General features: G+C 42.8%; 1 protein-coding gene across 8 annotated transcripts in view; it reads left to right on the top strand.

The window, feature by feature from the left end:
* The window catches only part of LOC115226085 (CAP-Gly domain-containing linker protein 1), a 207,699-nt gene that overhangs the window by 74,042 nt on the left and 110,272 nt on the right, over nt 1–23,385 (top strand). For 7 of the 8 annotated variants that reach the window (XM_036514836.1, XM_036514832.1, XM_036514833.1 and 4 more), the window contains one exon: nt 14,141–14,759. In XM_036514836.1, the coding sequence (XP_036370729.1) occupies nt 14,141–14,759 (619 nt within the window). Of the gene's footprint in view, nt 1–1,937; nt 2,109–14,140; nt 14,760–23,385 lie in introns of those variants that run through there. The other variant, XM_036514838.1, reaches the window with a different exon arrangement.

Raw genomic sequence — 23,385 nt, 5'->3', positions numbered from 1 at the left:
TATATATATAAGCGCAAGTGTGGCTGTGTGGTAAATAGCTTGCTTACCAACCACATGGATCCGGGTTCACCTTGGGCAAGTGTCTTCTACTGTAGCCTCAGGCCACAGTCAAATGACTGACAGATAAAACAGAAACTGTTAGATGCCCATCATATATGTATATATACCTGTATATATCTGTGTTTGTCTCCACTTGGCAACCAGTGTTGGTGTGTTTATGTCCCTGTAACTTAGCAGTGATTGATAGAGTAAATACCAGGCTTTAAAAAAATGTACTTTCAACCATAAATTCTTCGAGGTGGTGCCCCAGCATGGGCACAGTCCAATGACTGAAACAAGAAAATGATAGAAAATGGTCCATGTTGCACCTCCAGACATACACACTGTTGGTGTACCTGTCACCACCGCAATTCTTTTTCTAATGTGGCTGGTTGCAGTGTAGCAATGGTGATGAGGTGTGTGGGTGTGTGTGTGGTGGGGTGCAGTGGTGGTGGAGTGTGTTGTCTTGTGTGGGAGCAGGGTGGGGGTGGGGGTGGTGGGGTGTTCTTAGCTAATTCTTGTATTTTTGATGGCATTTCGCAGCCGGCTGGTGACTGGTTGTTTGAAGTGAAGGAAACTGTGTGACATGGGGGGGGGGAGAAGGTAGGGGGACGGACAGACAGACAGACAGAGACGGACAGACTGTTAGATAGAATGGAGGGGGAGGGAGAGAGAGAGAGAGAGAGTCGTTGGGGTAGAGAAAGAGAGGGAGATAGACTGACATAGAATGGAGGTTGAAAGAGAGGGAAAGGGTGATGTGCATTGGAGAGAGAGAGAGGGGGAGGAGATAGACAGTGTGATGTAAGTGAAAGGGAAAAGAGTATGAGGCGAAGGTAGGGGGAGATAGATGGGGAGTATAGTGTAGGAGCAGGAGGTAGGGGAAGGCAGAAAGGTAAGAGAGAGGGAGAGAGAGTGATTGATTGACAGTATAATGTGAGTGAAAGCAGAGAGAGAGAGAGAGAGAGAGAAAGGAAGTATGATATGAAGGGGGAGGAAAATAAATAAGCAGAGAGAGAGAAGGGGAGTGTAGTGTAGGAGCAAGAGGAAAGGGAAAGCAGAGAGAGAGAGAGGGAGGGAGGGGGACTGACAGTGTGATGTAAGTGAAAGGGAGAGAGAAGGAGAGAAGATAGAGAGAGAGTGTGGAGTGTGTGGATGAAAGGAGGGGAAAGCAGAAAGAGGAGAGAGAGAAGGGAGATGTTCGTTGGTGTGGAGAGGAGAGGGGAGAGAGAAAGGGAAGGGGAAACAATATGACATGAAGAAGGGGAGAGAGAGAGGGGGGGAGAATGGGATAATGGTGTAAGAGCAGGAGGGAAAGGAAGAGGTAAAGAGTCAAGGGCTGAAAGCGGGGTGGGAGGGGGATGAACAAAGATTTTAGCCTTGATTATAATATAACACACACACACACACAATGGTGGTGCTACAGTATGGCCAGTTCTGCAGCTGAATCTAGTTAAAGAATTAAAGAGTTTGTGTGTGTGTGTATGCGTGTGTACATGAATCTGTGTGTGTGTGTGTGTATATGCGTGTGTACATGAATCTGTGTGTGTGTGTGTGCATGGATGTGGACCTATGTAATGTGTTTTGTACATATGTCTCTGTATGTGTATATGTGAGTGTATTTATGTAGAGCATATGTCTGTGTGTGTACATGTATATGTGTGTGTATACATGTGTGTGTGTGTGTGTGTTAAAAAGTTGAACAGCGAAGGGAGTGGTGCTATTGTGGTGGTGGTGGTGGTGGTGGTGGTAGTAGTGGTGGTAATGGTACTATAAGCAACAGAACTTGTGATTGTAATAGTAGTAGTAGTAGTAGTAGTAGTAGTAGTAGCAGAGCAATAACAGTAGAGACTGTGGCGGAGGTGGTGGTAGCAGTGGTGGTGGTGGTGGTAGGCAAAGTTGTTTAGTAAGTGTTGAGTCACACAACAAACGAGGACGTCACCACCAACCCCTCGGCTTTTCAAGTACTTTTAAAGAGACAGGATTTTTACAGAGAGAGCAAAAAAAAAAAAAAAAAAAAGAATCTCAGCTGTGACTTTAAAAACTCCACCAACATGCTGGACCTTAACGAGGTAGTGTTAACGACATTAAATTACTCTTACCCGACATTAATTATTAGCGTTATGTTTCATAGAAGAGTGGTTATGTATTTTATTGGTCGATGGTGGGGTGGTTTAGGCTGTGGGTCACTTGTGGCCAGAGTGGGTTTTTTTTTTCCTGGTTTAATAGAGAAGCCGTTTATTTTATTGCAGTCCTTTTTTTTTTCCTGTCTTTTATTCTTTACTTGTTTTGGGTTTTAGACTGTGGCCATGCTGGGGCAACGCTTTGAAGAATTTTTAGTCGAATGTATCGACCCCAGGACTTGAGTTTTTCTTTTAAGCCTGGCACATTCTCTATCGGCTGTGTTTACCAAATAGCTACATTACAAGGATGCAAATACATCAACACCATCTATATATATATATATATATAATATACATATATATATATACACACACACACATATACATACAGGCACAAAGACATACAATGGCCTTACCAAATCCACTCACAAGGCTTTGGTCAGCCCAAGTCTATAGTTGAAGACATTTGTCCAAAGTGTCACACAGTGGGACTGAACCCAGAACAATGTGGTTGGGAAGCAAGCTTTTTACCATACAGCCGCGCCTGTATCTGTTTGTATACATACATATGTATATATATATATATATACACACACAAACACATACAAATATGGACACACACACACTCACACATGCAGATATGGACACACAGACATACATATATATTATATGTACGATGGGCTTCTTTCAGTTTCCGTCTACCTGATCTACTCACAAGTCTTTGATCGGCCTGAGGCTATAGTGGAAGACACCTGCCTAAGGTGTCACACAGCAGGACTGTACCCAGAACCATGTGGTTGGGAAGCAAGCCTCTTGTCACACAGCCATACCTGCGCTTTGGTCTGTGGGTCAGCACGGCCTGCTCGTTGCAGGATGTTGGTTTACGAGAAACGGGGCTGGGATTGAGGTAATTGAAGGTTTTAAAAATGAGTGTGTGTGTTTATTAACTGTTTATATATGCATGTATGTGTGTGTGTGTGTATATATATATATATATATATATATACACACATATACATAGTGAGAGAGATACGAAAAGTGGAGTGATTTTTCATTTTTCTTTTGTGATGCACAAAAATATATATGCAAATAATAATAATATTAGGGAATAAATCCAAATTTAATATAATATATATATATATATATATATATATATTATGTATGTATGTATGTATATATGTATGTATGTATGTATATATGTATGTATGTATGTATATATATGTATGTATGTATGTATATATGTATGTATATATATATATATATATGTATATAGTATGTATATATATATATATATATATATATATATATATATATATATACATACATATATACATATTTAATTGATGAAGGAAATGGAAAATGGATTTACTACGAATCTTTATCCAACATGATGATCATTCGGACCCATCCGACAGCTACCCCTCGGGTAGGATATTCTGCATCCAGTTGTGTTCCTTCATCAGTTATAAACTCAACAAACACTGCGGATTTCCTGATGTAGCTCCATTGAAAATTATATTGTAATTGTGGATGACATCAGGTAGCCGAAAACGGCGGATGGGCTTTAATCAACATACTAACAGACATATACCCAAAGACCAAATAGTTACACACACACACACACACGCATTAACAATGGGGGAAAGCCGGTTTATGGGATTATCTTAGGTTTCCCAACCATAAAGGGTTTAGCTGATCCCAAAAATCTGTTGGCCCAAGACCTCCGTATTTTTAAGAGATCTTGGGACAACAGGTTTTTATGATCTGATGATACGCCATAAAATTAAACCCTTGATGGATGGGAAATCCAAGGTAACCCCATAAACCGACCTACCCCATTTTTAATATATATATATTGCTCTACAGCTTAGAGTGTGCTTCTTCTTTCAGATGTGTTTTTTTTACTAACGATATATATGTATAAATACATATATGCACTCATCCACACATGTAGCATGGAAAACGAACTGGCTATAAAACAACATATGTATCAAATTATATACATGTGTAGAAGCATGCGCATGTACACATGATAGACCATAAAACTATATACATATATACACACACACATACTTTTAAAACAGCCATAAAACTATATATATATATATATGTATTTATTTATTTATCCACAAGTAGACACATTTACACATGAAAATGGCTATAAAATTATATGATATTCACACATATGTTCATATGCACAGATATACATGGAAAAATGGCTAGAAAATTATATATATATATATATATACATACACACACACACACACATATACACGATGGGATTCCTTCGGTTTCCGTCTACCAAATCCACTCACAAGGCTTTGGTCGGCCTGAGGTTATTAGTAGAAGACACTTGCCCAAGGTGCCATGCAGTGGGACTGAACCCAGAACCAGGTGGTTGGTAAGCAAGCGTCTTGTCACACAGCCACTCCAGCGCCTATATCTATCTGTCTGTCTGTTTGTCTGATAGTAATTGATGAAGTAGATCCGACTGTGAACATTCTTTACTCCACAAACTAATTGACTAATACCCACTAGTCCAAAAAATTACACACACACACACAAGGTACCACACAGTGTAATAGAACCCAGAACCATGTGGTTGGGAAGCAAGATTTTTTACCACATAGCCATACTTCTGCCTATGTATATACTTTGGTTTGATCATTCATTCAGTGTAAATGTGACAGGATCGTTAGAGGACCATACAGAATGCCTTGTGGTGTTTACACCAGCCCTCTGGTCCCTCGGACATCAGTGTTGCTTTTCGTCCAATCAAGATTTGATAAATAAAATACATATGAAGCAGACTTTGGTTGATTGGTTCTCTGTATTGCCCATTCCCACCATGGGGCCCACCCTTTGATTATATGACAGCTACTGTGGGTGGATTGAAGGTGCTTGGCCCGGTAGTTAGTGTTGCTTTCATGATTGTATGATCGTAGTTTCCGTCCTGGGACCGGGCGGTGTGGCTTTGGTTGTGCTCTTAGGCAAAACATTTCGTTTCACTGTTCCATTCCACTTGGCTGTAAATGGGTCACACTGTCAAAGATGGTGTCCTGGAAACAAGAAACAAGCAAACCAACCCTATGAGCCCTGGAACTTGGGACAGAGTATTTAATTAAGTATTTACTTTAAAAACCTCAACACAACATTTACAAGACATCAGTGTAACCAACTCGCTCCTGCCCCTCCCACCCACCTCAAACTACTGGCTTTGCACCTAAATCAGAAACTGTTGTTCTTCTTCCGATCAGGACTCACGCCATTAGCCACAAAGAATAATCTCTAATTCGATCCTACTCTAAGCTACTAAGAATACGTGTGGCAACTTGAAGATCCACCCACCACACCTGATAGACTGGAGATTGTACGGGCGCGAAAGCTACGTTGTTATCCTCATTTCGTAAATGGTAGCTTTTTTTAATGGGTGGAGAGCTGAACCATCCTGGGTTACAGAGGAGTCGCAATCTTGACGAGGGTCTGAAAGTTTACCACACCATAGTGGGTTACACCATGGTTCTTCTGCTTTGTGGCAGAAGTAGGAAGAAAGAGTGAGAGAAAGTTGTGGTGAAAGAGTACAGTGGGATTCAGCACCCCTTCCCGCCGGAGCCTCGTGGAGCTTAGGTGTTTTTGCTTAATAAATACTCACAACGCTTGGTCTGGGAATCAAAACGTATTTCTTTACTACCCACAAGGGGCTAAACACAGAAGGGACAAACAAGGACAGACAAACGGATTAAGTCGATCATATTGACCTCAGTGCGTAACTGGTACTTATTTAATCGACCCCGAAAGGATGAAAGGCAAAGTCAACTTCAGTGGAATTTGAACTCAGAACGTAGCGACAGACGAAATACTGCTGAGCATTTCGCCCGATGTGCTAATGATTCTGCCAGCTCGCCTGGGAATCAAAACCGCGTTCTTATGACCATGAGTCTTACGCCCACTGGGCCATTGTGCCTCCACAGCTGTTGTTGTTGGTGGTGGTGGTGTCTAAATGGTGAGTTTGCAGAACTGTTAGCCCATGGGCTAAAATGCCTAGTGGCATTTCATTCATCTTGATGTTCTGAGTTCAAATTGCATTGAGGCTAACTTTACCTTTCATCCTTTCAGGGGTCAATAAGTACCAGTTACACACTGGGGTCCACTAATATTCCAGACTTTGTGCCTATGATAGAAATTATTATTAGTATTATTATTATTATTATTAAAGCAGTGACCTGGCAGAATCGTTAGCACACCAGGCGAAGTGCTTAGTGGTATTTCATCTAGTGCTATGTCCTGAGTTCAAATTTCGCCACGGTTGACTTTGCCTTTCTTTCGGGGTTGATTAAATAAGTACCAAAAATTTCAGGCCATGTGCCTATAATAGAAATTATTGTTGTTGTTGTTATTATTATTATTAAGTCGACAGGCTGCCAAAATTCTTAACGCTTCAGTCAAAATTGCTCGGCAGCTTTTCCTGTTCTTTCCCCTCTGAGTTCAGTTTCTGCCAAGATGCTCTTTGCCAGTCATCCTTTAGGGGCTGATAAAATGAGTAAGTACCAGTTGATCCCTGGGGGTTGGGGGTGATGTCATTGACTAACCCACCCCACCCCCACCTCTAAAAGAATAGAGAACAAAATATTGGCCTCAGACCAACATTCTTAAGAATTATTTCGTAGCTCCGTTTCCAAACCCTCCACCCCCAGGTCTTGAAGCACCAAAATACTTTGTTGCATTTTAGAAATGTCTAACTGTCCCCCACCCCCACCCCCACAGGCACACGCTCTCACACATGCACGAATGTGAACACACACACAGGGTGGGCCAAAAGTCACACACCAAAACAATTAGCATTTGCATTATGTTAGTATTCTTAATTAGCATTATTCGTTTCGAGCTGGCAGCATCGTTAGCATGTTGGGCGAAATGCTTAGCGGTATTTCGGCTGCTGTTACGTTGTGAGTTCAAATTCCGCCGAGGTCAACTTTGCCTTTCATCCTTTCGGGGTCGATAAATTAAGTACCAGTTATGCACTGGGGTCGATGTAATCGACTTAATACCTATGTCTATCCTTGTTTGTCCCCTCTGTGTTTAGCCCCTTGTGGGTAATAAAGAAATAGGTACATGTGTGGTCATCATTTTTGTCAATCTCCACATCTCTGAATGTGTGTGTGTGTCTATATGTGCTTTGTGTATACATTTCTGTATGTCTTTGTATCTGTGTGTGTGTGTGCACGTATACTTTGTATGTCTGTGTGTCCGTGTGTCCCGATCCCCTCCCCCCACACATCGTTTCCCTTCCTCCTTCTCACACTCGAGACCTGACATACAACTTTTTTGTTTTTCCAGTAAATTAAATTGTTGTTGTTACAATTGCCTGCAAAACCAGGAGAGTAGGATGGTGTGGCAGTGTAACACAATGCAATGTGGGGAAGTAGTGGTGGCATAGCGCAACACTGGATGGGTTTATGCAGTACGGCCTGCAGTAGGACATCTGGTGGAGCATCGTGTTATTAGGGTGCGCATATGTGTGTATGTATGTATACTCTTTTACTTGTTTCAGTCATTTGACTGCGGCCATGCTGGAGCACCGCCTTTAATCGAGCAACTCGACCCCGGGACTTATTCTTTTTGTAAGCCCAGTACTTATTCTATCAGTCTCTTTTGCTGAACCGCTAAGTGACAGGGATGTAAACACACCAGCATCGGTTGTCAAGCGATGCTAGGTGGACAAACAGACACAGACACATACACACACACATACATATATATACATAAATACGACGGGCTTCTTTCAGTTTCCGTCTACCAAATCCACTCACAAGGCATTGGTCGGCCCGAGGCTATAAAAGAAGACACTTGCCCATGGTGTCACGCAGTGGGACTGAACCCTGAACCATGTGGTTGGTAACCAAGCTACTTACCACACAGCCACTCCTGCGCCTATGTATGAGTATATATATGTATATAATTGTGGCTGCGTGTATATGTGAATGTGCGTGTGTGTATATGTGTTTATGCATGTGTGCATGTATAAGGTGGCAAGCTGGCAGAAACGTTAGCACGCCGGATGAAATGCTTAGCGGTATTTCATCTGCCCTTACGCTCTGAGTTCAAATTCTACCGAGGTCAACTTTGCCTTTCATCCTTTCGGGGTCGATAAATTAAGTACCAGTTATGCACTGGGGTCGATGTAATCGACTTGATCCCTTTGTCTGTCCTTGTTTGCCCCCTCTGTGTTTAGCCCCTTGTGGGCAATAAAGAAATACGAATAAGTACTAGGCTTACAAAGACTAAGTCCTGGGATTCATTTACTCGACTAAAGGCGGTGCTCCAGCATGGCCACAGTCACATGACTGAAACAAGTAAAAGAGTTAAAGAATACCAAATTTCTGGGGCTGATACTCGTAGAATGTCTTCCAGATCACTCGACATCTTCCAGGAACGTTCTTCGACTCTTGAAGTGCCCCTGCCACTCAAAACATTGCGTGTGATCCATTGCCTTCTCACCATAAACTCGGTGAAGCTTGTTCAATGTCTCTGTAGAACACTTTTCCCATGTTTGACGCAAAATTTCTTGTTGTCACTTAGCCAACCCTCACTGCACATGCAGTCATGTGCTGCCATCTGTTGGTGTGCTACAGAACTAGCCTGGGAAGTTTCTGGTTCCACCTCTTCGGTGCAAAAGAGGAAGAGAAAACGGTACTCAAAGACGTCTGTGAAGTGGTTGGTGTTAGGGAGGGCATCAGGCCATAGCAACTCTGCTGGAACAGACCAGAGGTCTCCCTTGATCCAGCTGTGACCATCCTGTCTTTTATTCAGGCATAGTGTATCTAGGACTACATTATCTAATGTGTTCTTCCTTATCGTTTAGCCCTAGGTCAACCCTGATCCAGACAGACCTATGATCAAAGGTGTTCCAACTGTGACCATCCTGTCTTATATTCAGGCACAGTGTATCTAGGACTACATTATTTAATGTGACCGTTCTTGTTGTTTAACCCTAGGTCAACCCTGATCCAGACAGACCTATGATCAAAGATGCTCCAACTGTGACCATCCCATATTTGATTCAGACATAGTGTATCTAGGACTACATTATCTAATGTGTCCTTCCTTGTTGTTTAGCCCTAGGTCAGTCCTGATCCAGACAGACCTATGATCAAAGATGTTCCAACTGGGACCATCCTGTCTTTTATTCAGGCATAGTGTATCTAGGACTACATTATCTAATGTGTCCTTCCTTGTTGTTGTTGTTGTTGTTTAGCCCCGGGTCAGTCCTGATCCAGCAGACCCTATGATCAAAGATGTTCTCTCTGTTCCATGCTCGTCTGTCTGTGTGTCCCGTTTGACAGGAGTTATTACTTTTTGCTTTTCATTTATCTTTTTCTCTTTTCTCTTTTTTTTTTTTCTAACTCCAGCTTAAATGATAGTGTTTAAAGCTAGTCATGTGTGTAGAGAGGGAGAGAGAGAAAGAAGGGATGGGGGTGCGGTGGGGAGAATGGGGTGTAGGAATGTGGGGTGGGCGGGTGGGGGTGCAGGCGTTTGTTTTAAATTCTCTCCCCCCCCCTTTGTAGTAGGCTGTGCTATTCAACACCCAATGCACATGTTGGTAATGTATACATTATATACATCTATATATATATATACGTAGATGCTTGCTTATGTAGAGTATATATATATAAACACATATGCTGATAGGTACACAAATATATGTATACACACACACACACACACACACATATATATATATATATATACTAACATGTATGTACACCCATGTACACATAATGTACCCACGTACATATATGCATACAAATACATAGAAGTAATGTGTGTGCATATATATATACATATATATATATATATATATATGTATGTATGTATATGTATATATATATACACACACACCTATACATATATGTACTCACTCACAGACATACGCTTAAACATGTATATATGTGCGCGTTTGTGTGTTTCTATGCATGAATATATGTATATACACACACACACATGGTCAGACGTATATATGTCTGTAAATGAGTATGTGTATGTACACACACACACACACACACACACACACGTCTCCAAATATAACTGATACTCTTTAACCCTGTCACATGTGACAGCCTTTCCCATGTCAGTGACACAATAAAACACCCACCTACACACACACGTTTTTATGTACATAATTCCTACTCTGCAGCAAGGCCATCCTGGTTTCTCTGTCATTGTACAAGCCTGATGACGTGGGCAATTCCTTGGCCACCCTCCCACTTTGTTTAATCCCAAAAGAATTATCGTGAAAGAGCAGAAGTTTTCCTCTCTGCATAATAATGACGGTTGAATCTGGAATAAAAGCTTAACCGAATTCTAAATCCTTTTGAAGGGGGATTAAATTCTAGGCAATGATTCAAATAACTATATAAGGGATTTAGAGGAAATCTTTAAGAAATATTTAAAAAAAGAGTGGCTGTGTGGTAAGTAGCTTGCTTACCAACCACATGGTTCCAGGTTCAGTCCCACTGCATGGCATCTTGGGCAAGTGTCTTCTACTATAGCCTCAGGCCGACCAAAGCCTTGTGAGTGGATTTGGTAGACGGAAACTGAAAGAAGCCCATCGTATATATGTATGTGTATATATATATATATGTGTGTGTGTGTGTGTGTGTGTATATATCTGTGTATGTATGTTTGTGTGTCTGTTTACCCCCCCCCTCATTGCTTGACAACTGATGCTAGTGTGTTTACGTCCCCGTAACTTAGCGGTTCGGCAAAAAGAGACCAATAGAATAAGTACCAAGCTTACAGAGAATAAGCTCTGGGGTTGATTCGCCCGACTATAAAGGCGGTGCTCCAGCATGGCCGCAGTCAAATGACTGAAAGAAGTAAAAGGGTAAGGGGTATAATTGCATGTTGGCTGAGTGGTTAAGAAGCTTGCTTTGTGACCACAGACCACATGGTTTAGGGTTCAGTCCCATTGTGTGGTACTTTCGGCAAGAGTCTTCCACAATAGCTTTGGGCCAACCAATGCTTTGTGAGAGAATTTGGTGGACGGAAACTACGTGGAAGCTCATGGTGTGTGTGTGTGTGTGTGTGTAATAAAATGAATGGTTTGTTCTTGGTAGCTTACTAGTAAAGCATGGTCATGTCCATTTTCTATACTGGCCTGGGCTGGACAGCTTGACCAGAGCTGATAAGCCAGGTTCCAGTCTGATTTGGCTTGCTTTCTATGGCTGGATGCCCTTCCTAATGCCAACCAATTTACAGGGTGTAGTGTCATGCTTGAGGAGACCTATTGAGTCAAGTACATCAACATCAAAAAGTCAAATGGAAATTGTGGTTGTGATACTTGTGCCGGTGGCACGTAAAAAGCATCATCTGAACTTGGCCAATGCCATCACTGCCTTGACTGGCTTCTGTGCCGGTGGCATGTAAAAAGCACCCACTACACTCACGGAGTGGTTGGCATTAGGAAGGGCATCCAGCTGTAGAAACACTACCAGATCAGACTGGAGCCTGGTGCAGCCTCCTGGCTTCCCAGACCCCGGTAGAACCGTCCAACCCTTGCTAGCACGGAAAACAGACGTTAAACAATGATGACGGCGATTACACAATATTTTTGAGATGAGGATTCTGCACATTATTTACAATGGATGGATGGGTCTCATCACGTTGTTTGTTGTTATCAAAGTCGACCCCAGCAGAATTTGAACTCAAACCTAAACAGTTGAAATGCCACTATGCATTTTACCTGGCGTGTTAACGAGATTCTGCCAGTTCACCTTCTTTGAAAGTAAATCGTGGCTTTGATAACTCTTTTACTCTTTTACTTGTTTCAGTCATTTGACTGTGGCCATGCTGGAGCACCGCCTTTAATCAAGCAACTCGACCCCGGGACTTATTCTTTTGTAAGCCCAGTACTTATTCTATCGGTCTCTTTTGCCGAACCGCTAAGTGACGGGGATGTAAACACACCAGCATCGGTTGTCAAGCAATGCTAGGAGGACAAACAGACACACATACATACAAACACAAACACACACATGCATATATACATATATACGACGGGCTTCTTTCAGTTTCCGTCTACCAAATCCACTCACAAGGCTTTGGTTGGCCTGAGGCTATAGTAGAAGACACTTGCCCAAGGTGCCATGCAATGGGACTGAACCTGGAACCATGTGGTTGGTAAACAAGCTACTTACTACACAGCCACTCCTGCGCCTATAATGTTAAGTGTTTTGTTTTTCTACCTTATTGACCCGTAAGAATGAGTCAGATGGTGGAAAACATTGTGATAATGTCCAGTAATGAATTGTGTAAGTAAGAGCAGGAATTTCACTAATTGGGATAGAAAAATAACGAGAAGAGAAAATAAATGCAAAGAACCTCACAAACTGTGAAATGTCAGATTGGTGGAGTTTGACATATTGAAAATAACACCAGCAACACACACAGACACACACACACACACACACAAACACACACCCACAAACACACACACACGTGCTGTTAGTAACACATATATATACACAAACCAGTAACATATACATGCAAACATACACATTCACAACTAGTAACACACACACACATAACTAGTAGCACACACATGTATAAACGCATACACAACAAGCAGCACACACACACATACAACTAGTAATGCACATATGCACAACTAGTTATGCACACACACTAGTAACACGTACATACACACACATGCACAACTAGCAATGTACATACATACACACACATAATCAGCAACATATGCGTACACGTGCATACAACCAAAGTGCAAAGACACACATATGCACTCATGTGTGTGTGTGCCATCTCTGTCACACACACACATGCATGCACTCATATGTACACAACAAACACACACACAACACAGCCAGCAACACACACACACACACGCAACACAGCACACACACACATAACACAACCAGCAACACACACACACACACAGCACACACACACACACACATAACACAACGCAGCAACACACACAACACAGCACACACACACAGCACGCACACGCAACACAGCACACACACAGCACGCACACACAACACACACACCCACACCACTAATATTTGGTCCGTATCCAAAAACTTCTCCCCATTTTTTCCCCTCCTCTCTTTCTCTCAATTGAAAAAATAAAAACCTGCCCTTCCAGTTTTGCCAGTTTTGCCAATTGTGAAAACATTGCGATTAATGACTAATCGTTTATGAAAAATGATTGCTACAAAATGTTTAATTCCGAACGCAGTGAATTAACGGTCATCGGTTGAGTGGTTTCTTCCGATTTAATTAAGTTGTCTTTGTTTCGGCTCTCATCATCATCATCATCATCATCTTCAATGAGGTGTCTGGCAGAGTTGTTCTTTTATTTGTTTCAGTCATATGACTGCGGCCATGCTGGAGCACCGCCTTTAGTCAAGCACATCAACCTCCAGGACTTATTCTTTATAAGCCTGCTACTTATTCTATCAGTCTCTCTTGCTGAACCGCTAAGTGACGGGAACGTAAACACACCAGCATCGGTTACACAAACATATACATATATATACGTATATACGATGGGCTTCTTTCAGTTTCCGTCTACCAAATACACACACGCATACACACATATATGTATATACGTATATACAATGGGCTTCTTTCAGTTTCCGTCTACCAAATCCACTCACAAGGCTTTGGTTGGCCCGAGGCTATAGCAGAAGACACCTACCCAAGGTGCCATACCTCCTCTCTGTCTCTCCATCCATCTCTTTCTCCCTCGCTTGCCTCATTCTTCCCCCCCCCTGCATCTCTCTCCAATTTCTCTTTCCTCTCTCTCTCTCTCTCTCTCTCTCTCTTCTGGTTGCCTCTCTATCTGTCTCTCTTTCTCTCCACATTGTAAATCCACCTCTTCTTTCTCTCCACATTGTTAATCCACCTCTCCTTTCTCTCCACATTGTTAATTCAATATCTCCTTTCTCTCCTTTCAGGTCCAGATCCCCAGATGAGTCCGACACCCCCCGTGGACGACTTTATCATCGGTGACCGCGTTTGGGTAAGCGGCAACAAGCCAGGTGTGATCGCATTCTTAGGCGAGACGAGTTTTGCTCCTGGTGAATGGGCTGGCGTTATACTGGACGAGATGCTTGGTAAAAACGATGGCTCCGTCAGCGGGGTGCGCTACTTCCAGTGCGAACCAAAATTCGGCGTTTTCGCTCGGATCTCCAAACTCTCCCGGACTCCCCAGACTCCGAAACCGGAGGCTGCCGGCAGCAGCATTGCTACCTCCGCAAACGGAACCCCGATTGGTGGGTTAGCAGTTGGAAATCGGAGCATGACACCGAAGAGTGGTCTCGCTGGGAGCCGAGGCTCCTCAGCCTCGACGTCCAGCCTCAACAAGATTTCCCCCACGACCTCCTCGATGACCCTCTCAAAAGACGGACTGTCTCCGAAATACATGCTTAAGACTGGTGACCGGGTGTTGGTCAGCGGCACAAAACCAGGGACTCTACGATACATTGGTGCCACAGATTTTGCCAAAGGTGACTGGGCCGGAGTTGAATTGGATGATAAACTTGGTAAAAACGATGGCGCCGTTGCTGGCAAAAGGTATTTATAATAATAATAATAATCTTAACTCTCTGCTATCATTCTCAATACCCCCTCATTTATCATTATGGCCCCTTATGCATCCCTGCTCCAACATCTTGTACATCGTCCCATTACTTTCCGACTTACTTTCTTTCCTGATCCACCCCTATGTCTCCCACCTTACCCCTCTCCCCTATCCCCACCCTTGTTCGTCTCACTACCTCAACCTCTCCCGCCACCCGTTCACTCCCCACCTCACCCTCTTACGAACGCATCCACTGCCTCATCCCCTCGCACGACCCACTGTCTGTGTCCTCTCCTTGTTCCTTCAGGGTTTACTCCAGCACCCCATCACCACCTCCCTCTCATCTCCTTCAGCCATGAATCCCCTGCATAGCAACACGCTATCCATCTCCACCCTTATGCTCACCTTCTTGTCCCTTGCTACTTTGCTCTTGCCCCTCTTATGCTTCTCTATAGTAAGACACCTATAGTATTTGTCCCCCTGTCATACTTTAGCCTTTCAACACCTGACATACAGCCACCTCCCTTCATTTTCCCCTCCCAAATACAGCCCCTGTGGAGGCGCGTGGCCTAGTGGTTAGGGTGTCAGCACACCATGATTGTAAGATTGTGGTTTCAATTCCCGGACCAGGCGACGCGTTGTGCTTTTGAGCAAAACACTTCATTTCACGTTGCTCCAGTCCACTCAGCTGGCAAAAATGAGTAATCCTACGATGGACTGACATCCCGTCCCGCTGGGGAACACATACGCCATAGAAACCGGGAAACTGGGCCCATGAGCCTGGCTAGGCTTTAAAAGGGCGCATGTATTTTATTTGTGGAGGTACATGGCCTAGTAGTTAGAGCAGCGGACTCGCGGTTGAGGGATTGCGGATTCGAATCTCAGACTGGGTGATGTGTGTGTTTATGAGCAAATCACCTAAGCTCCGGCAGAAAGTAATGGCGAACTTCTGCTGACTCTTTCACCACAACTTTCTCTCACTCTTTCCTCCTGCATCTTGCAGCTCACCTGCGACGGACCGGCATCCCATCCAGGTGGGGAACCTATACACCAAGGAAACCAAGAAACCGGCCCTATGAGCCACACATGGCTTGGGAAGGAACAAAAATACAGCCCCTCTTAGTTGAGGGAGTTTTTCTTTTTGCTTTTCTCCATTCTTTTTTCAGTCTTCAAATTCCATGACCACCTCACCAGTGTTGGTGGCATGGAAAAAAAAACCCTACAAAAAACAACCCATTGCATTCTGTAAAGAGATTGGCATTACGAAGGGCATCCAGCTGCAGGAAACATGCCAAACATGACATTGGGGCTTGACGGGGGTCTTCCAGTTTTTCAGATTCTGCCAGAATATCCAATACGGAAGAGAGACATTTTGTGACGCACCCACGACAGACGATTCCCGTCTGTCATGATTTATGTGTGTGCTTTTATGTAGTTTAGCCCCAGGTCAGTCCTGATCCAGGCAGACCTATGATCAAAGATGTTCCAGCTGTGACCATCCTGTCTTTTATTCAGACATTGTGTATCTAGGACTACGTTATCTAATGTGTTCTTCCTTGTTGTTTAGCCCAAGGTCAGTCCTGATCCAGTAGACCTATGATCAAAGATGTTCCAGCTGTGACCATCCTATCTTTTATTCAGGCATAGTGTATCTAGGACTACATTATCTAATGTGTCCTTCCTTGTTGTTTAGCCCCAGGTCAGTCCTGATCCAGACTGACCTATGATCAAAGATGCTCCAACTGTGACCATCCTGTCTTTTATTCAGACATTGTGTATCTAGGACTACGTTATCTAATGTGTCCTTCCTTGTCATTATTGTTTAGCCCAAGGTCAGTCCTGATCCAGTAGACCTATGATCAAAGATGTTCCAGCTGTGACCATCCCTGTCTTATATTCAGGCACAGTGTATCTAGGACTACATTATCTAATGTATCCTTCCTTTCCTTTGTTGTTGTTGTTTAGCCCCAGGTCAGTCCCGATACAGCAGACCCTATGATCAAAGATGTTCTCTCTGTTCTATGCTCAGACATTGCGTATCTAGGACTATAGTTTCCTCTGCGTTATTCTCTTTTCCCCTTTGGTATGATGTGAGAGTTATTTGGCTGCTATTTCTAGTAGACCAAGCGACACCATAGAGACATCTCTGCTGACTCACTGTGTGTGTGTGTGTGTGTGTTAGAGAAGCAGAAAGTAACTTTAGCAAATATCCTATCCTTATCTTTCCAGCTTCCGCAAAAATCTTCCCCTGCTCCCCACCCACCTTCAGGCACAGCAAACTGTGTCACCCTGCTACATTAAGATCCTTATCTCTGGACATAACAAGGGAGTCGTTTCTCCCGGCTTCCTTACCCTGCTGCTGCTGATGTTCCAGTCAAACTCCCCCCCCCCACAAGCTCCAACTCGTTCCCCTAATTACCCCCAACAACCCCCCCTCCTCCAATATATACAATGATGATGGTGGTGGTGGTGATGGTGAGGAGATAACGATGATTTGTTTGTCTTAATCTGTTGCTGTTGTTGTTTAACCCCAGGTCAGTCCTGATCCAGGAGACCTATGATCAAAGATGTTCCAGCTGTGACCATCCTGTCTTTTATTGAGGCATAGTGTATCTAGGACTACATTATCTAATGTGTCCTTCTTGTTGTTTAGCCCCAGGTCAGTCCTGATCCAGTCAGACCTATGATCAAAGATGTTCCAGCTGAGCTGTGACTATCTTGTCTCCTGTTCAGACACAATGTATCTAGGACTACATTATCTAATGTGCCTTTCTTTGTTGTTGTTGTTGTTGTTGTTTAGCCCCAGGTCATATATACATATGACTGGCTTTTTCCAGTTTCCATCTACCAAATCCACACACAAGGTCTTGGTTTTCCTGGTGCTATAGCAGAAGATCCTTATTTGGGGTTTCATGCAGTGGGACTGAACCCAGGACCACGTGGTTGGGAAGTCGACTTCTTACCAAGCAGCCACATCCGCACTTAATCCGTTTGTCTGTCCTTGTTTGTCCCCCTCTATGTTTAGCCCCTTGTGGGTAGTAAAGAAATAGGTATTTCGTCTGCCGCTATGTTCTGAGTTCAAATTTCGCTGAGGTCGACTTTGCCTTTCATCCTTTTGGGGTCAATAAATTAAGTACCAGTTATGCACTGGGGTCGATATAATCGACTTAATCCGCTTGTTTGTCCCCTCTATGTTTAGCCCCTTGTGGATAGTAAAGAAATAAGTATTTCGTCTGCCGCTATGTTCTGAGTTCAAATTTTGCCGAGGTCGACTTTGCCTTTCATCCTTTCGGGGTCGATAAATTAAGTACCAGTTACGCACTGGGGTCGATATAATCGACTTAATCCGTTTGTCTGTCCTTGTTTAGCCTCTTGTGGATAGTAAAGAAATAGGTATTTCGTCTGCCGTTACGTTCTGAGTTCAAATTTCGCCGAGGTCGACTTTGCCTTTCATCCTTTCGGGGTTGATTAAATAAGTACCAGTTACGCACTGGGGTCGATATAATTGACTTAATCCGTTTGTCCTTGTTTGTCCCCTCTATGTTTAGCCCCTAGTGGGCAATAAAGAAATAAGAAAATACAGTATTATTATTATTATTCATAGTATTATTTTCTTCTCCCCCTGGGCCGGGCCTGATCCAACAGACACGCGATCAGACTTGCCAGCCGCAACCATCTGTCTTAATTTCCAACGCCAATAATGTATTGTAGTTCTAGACGCACCTCTATTGACAGTGGTGGTGGTGGTGGTCCCTATTCTTCTGTGTGGGGTGAATGTGTAGACAGTTTGAACAAAGCTGTTTACCCTTAGGGCCATGGTGCGATAGTGCAATAACAGGGGTTGGGGTGGCGAAGGGGGGGTCTATATGCAGAGGGAACAAAAGGTAAGATGGTGGTGGTGGCGGCAGCGGTGGTGGTGATGGTGGTGGTGGTGGTGGTCCCTTTTGTCTTTGGCAAGTACTTTGTTATTTCAGTCAGCAGCTGTTCCCTAGACAGTATGGGTGGCAGGGTACCCTGGCCCTGTTCATATATATATATATATTTGTGTGTGTGTATGTGAGGTACCCTGGCCCTGTTCATATGTGCGTGTGTATGTGAGGAGGAGTGTAGGTTTGTAACATACACATGTGGAGTGTGTGTGTGTGTGAGGGGGGAGGTTGTTGTGCCATTGTTACCATTCTCAATTTCAGTTGAAATATTACCTGGTACCCCACCCACCCTTCCTTTGTCTGTGCGTCTCAGTATTATATATCAATATGGAGCACTGTCTGTCTGTCTCTCTCTCTCTCTCTCTCTCTCTCTCTCTCTCTCTCTCTCTCTATCAATAAATATATGTGTATATGTATATATGTATACATATACATACATACATACATATGTATATATATATATATATATATATATATATATATATATTATATATATATATATATATTTATATACACACACACATATGTACATATATATATGTACACACAGACATATATATACATGCATGTATCATATACTAACATGTAGCGCCACCACTCCCACTTTCTCTCACTATATATAGATACACAGACACACACACACATATATATATACATATATGCATGTACGCAAATACACATTCCTCCCCTGGCAGAATTTGAACTCAGAAGATAGCGACAGGCAAAAGGCCGTGAAGGAATTTTGCTTGTCATGCCAACCGTTCTGCCAGCTCATAGCTCTAAGAACGAATCCTTTTTCTGCTATACACACAAGGCCTGGGCAGGGGAGTGGGGGGGGGGGGGCTATTCGATTACATCGACCCCAGTACGTGACTGGTACTTGTTTCGTCGACACCCTGCCCCGCCTCTAGAGAGAATCAATTGCAAAGTCTACCTTGATGAAATCTGAACTCGGAGCATGAAGGAAGATTTAAAATGCTGATAAACCTTTTGCCTGCCTTGTTAACAATTGTCAGCTCACTCCATTAAATAATAATAATAATAATTATTATTATTATCATGTAGTGGAGGTGCAATGGCCTAGTGGTTAGGGCAGCGGACTCATGGTCGTAGGATCGCGGTTTCGATTCCCAGACCGGGCGTTGTGAGTGTTTATTGAGCGAAAACACCTAAAGCTCCACAAGGCTCCGGCAGGGGATGGTGGTGATCCCTGCTGTACTCTTTCACCACAACTTTCTCTCACTCTTACTTCTGTTGGCCTGCTCGCTTAGCCAGTGGGGTAGCGTCATTTGAAGGCTAAAACAATGCGAAGCGCATTGTGACCAGCGATGTGTAACAACATCTGATGGCCTGGTCGATCACGGTGATCACGGTGATTATTATCATGTACATTGTTTTGTCTTGGTATAAAAGATGGGCTACAGCAAATATTCTGCTCAATACCACAGATCTGCTTGTCAGTTGTTTGACCTTAACCAGTTGAGCATGTCCCTTGGTGGCTGACGATGTGTGCATCTCTGAAGAGGGCAAGCTGGCAGAAACGTTAGCACGCCGGGCAAACTGCGTAGCCGTATTTCGTCTGTTGTTATGTTCCGAGTTCAAATTCCGCCGAGGTCGACTTTGCCTTTCATCCTTTCGGGGTCGATAAATTAAGTACCAGTTACGGACTGGGGTCGATGTAATCGACTTAATCTGTTTGTCTGTCCTTGTTTAGCCCCTTGTGGGTAGTAAAGAAATAGATATGTGCATCTCTGACCACGAGCAGAAGTGGTGGTGGAGCATCATAGCCATGTGTTGAGATGTGATAAGAAACTTAGCTCTTGATTTAGTAAGAAATTTTTACTGCAACCCGGCAATGAACAACAAGCAATAGCACAAGACCCGGTAACTCCGGGTCATAGTTTTCTTTTATTCTTTTACTTGTTTCAGTCATTTGACTGCGGCCATGCTGGAGCACCGCCTTTAGTCGAGCAACTCGACCCCAGGACTTATTCTTTTTGTAAGCCCGGGACTTATTCTATCGATCTCTTTTGCCGAACCGCTAAGTAACGGGGACGTAAACACACCAGCATCGGTTGTCAAGCAATGCTAGGGGGACAAACACACACACACAAACACACACACGCATATATATATATATATATATATATATATATATATATATATACATATGTACGACGGGCTTCTTTCAGTTTCCGTCTACCAAATCCACTCACAAGGCATTGGTCAGCCCGAGGCTATTGAAGAAGACACTTGCCCAAGATGCCACGCAGTGGGACTGAACCCGGAACCATGTGGTTGGTAAGCAAGCTACTTACCACACAGCCACTCCTGCGCTAGTGCTAGTAATGATTTATTTCAAATTTTTGCTTAATTTTTTCTTTAATTTATAATTAATTTTTACTTAATTTATCGACCCCCCCACCCCCATCAAAAGGATGAAAGACAAGCTCACTCTCGGCAATATTTGAACTCAGAATGTAGCGACAGGCGAAATTCCGCCAAGCGTTTTGCCCAGTGTGCTAACGATTCTGCCGGCTCGTTACCTTAAATAATAACACTAATAATAATAATAATAGCAATAACAACAATAGCGATAGTTCTTTCTGATTTTGGCACAAAGCACGTAAATTTGAGGGGAGGGGTTTGTCTGTACCATCAATCCCAGAACTTGACGTGTACTTTGTTTTATCGACCCCAAGAGGATAAAACAGCAAAGTCAACCCTGCTGGGATTAGAACTCAGAACATAAAGAACTGGAATAAATACCACAAATTCTTCCTCTGCTCTAATGATTCTACCAGCCCACCTTAGTAGATGATAATAATAATGATAATAATAATAATAATAATAATCCTTTCTACTATAGGTATAAGGCCTGAAATTTAAGGGGAAGAGACTAGTCAATTACATTGACCCCAATGTTTAACTGGTACTTATTTTTTTGACCCCAAAAGGATGAAAGGCAAAGTCGACCTTGGTGGAATTTGAACTCAGAACGTAAAGACAGACGAAATACCTCTAAGCATTTCACCTAGTGTGCTAACGATTCTGCCAGCTCAATAATTCTTTTTTCTATGATAAGCACAAAGCCTGAAATTTAGAAGAGCAGGATGTTGATTACATCAACCCCCATTGTGTCACTGGTACTTAATCTCTCTCTATATAAAGCTGAAGTTGTCTGTGTATGGCAGGTTTGGTAGCCTTCAACTAACACTATCTGCTCCAAGACCCTGTGGCGCAAGTTGACCAAAATTGAGAGTATGATAGAAGAAGGCTTGCTCTTCCTTCCATAGAAGAAAAAATTCAAATCAGATAATGTTAACACCATAAATTATTTACATGAAAAAGGTGCTTTTTTCCTATGAAAATCCCTATATTTTTAACGATTTTTTGACTGCTGTGTCACCATTTCTCGGTGTATTTCAACCAGAAAAATGTTCACTTTAACCCTTTCGTTACTAAACCGGCTCTGGCTCTGTAGTACAAATGTCTTGTTTTCATAAGTTCTGAATTAAAATCTTCCACCAAACCTTAGTCACAATTTATGTTCCTAACACTAGCTGAATGATAACTAAGTTATTTTACTAAATTCTTTGTTATATTTAAAATTAATTGAAAGAAACACAGAGCATCTCAACAGAAATACAGTACCGAAAGGGTTAAAGAGAATAACAAGCTACATAATGCAAAATTTTTACTCTTCAAAAATTCCAATTCTAAAGTGTCGAAACAAACCTGAGCAACGCCGGGCGATACTGCTAGTAATAATAATAATAATAATAATAACAATGATGATAATAATAACAAAAATGGCAACAGAAATAGTAATAAAAATAATGATGATAATAATAGTAATAATAATAGCAGTAATGGTAGTAGTAGTAATAATAATGATAATAACAATAAAACAAAGAATTAGTTTCAAATAGCAACGGTATCAGTTCTTTATATATATACATATCTATAGACGAAAACAGGTGTAAAAGTTCTTTGAATTTTGCAGAAGAAATGAAATGAAATCCTTCTCTATGTTTTAATCTGTTTTGTCTGGCGCTTGGAGTCAATGTGTCTGTCTCTCAGAGACTGAAATTGGCTCTCAGCGCTAGACAAGACGAAGAATAGAAAGGGAAGGAGGCGAGGTTGCATGTGGTGTTTCGTTTCGTTACCTTAGGAAAGCTCAAAGACCCTTTTTATACCCGTCTATTAATACACGGGAGAATGATATCTTGAGCGCTTTTAATTTTTCTTTTTGTTGTTAAGACTATGTGTGTGTGTAGGCAGGCATGACAGTGTGGGAAGAAGCTTGCTTACCAACCACATGGTTCCGGGTTCAGTCCCACTGCGTGGCACCTTGGGTAAGTGTCTTCTACTATAGCCTTGGGCCGACCAAAGCCTTGTGAGTGGATCTGGTAGATGGAAACTGAAAGAAGCCCATCAGGTGTATGTGTATATATATATATATAAACACACACCTGCCAGCCACCCTGGAAGAAGCCCATCAGGTGTATATATACACACACACACCATGCAGGCCTCCCCTGGCATGTAAAAAGCACCCACTACACTTGTGGAGTGGTTGGCGTTAGGAAGGGCATCCAGCTGTAGAAACACTGCCAGATCAGACTGGAGCCTGGTGCAGCCTCCTGGCTTCCCAGGCCCCAGTTGAACCGTCCAACCCATGCTAGCA

This window comes from Octopus sinensis, linkage group LG29 (assembly GCF_006345805.1).
Source record: "Octopus sinensis linkage group LG29, ASM634580v1, whole genome shotgun sequence".
In the NCBI taxonomy this organism is placed as follows: domain Eukaryota; kingdom Metazoa; phylum Mollusca; class Cephalopoda; order Octopoda; family Octopodidae; genus Octopus; species Octopus sinensis.
The sequence above is the reverse complement of the archived record's forward strand: the minus strand, read 5'-3'. Positions and strand labels throughout refer to the sequence as shown.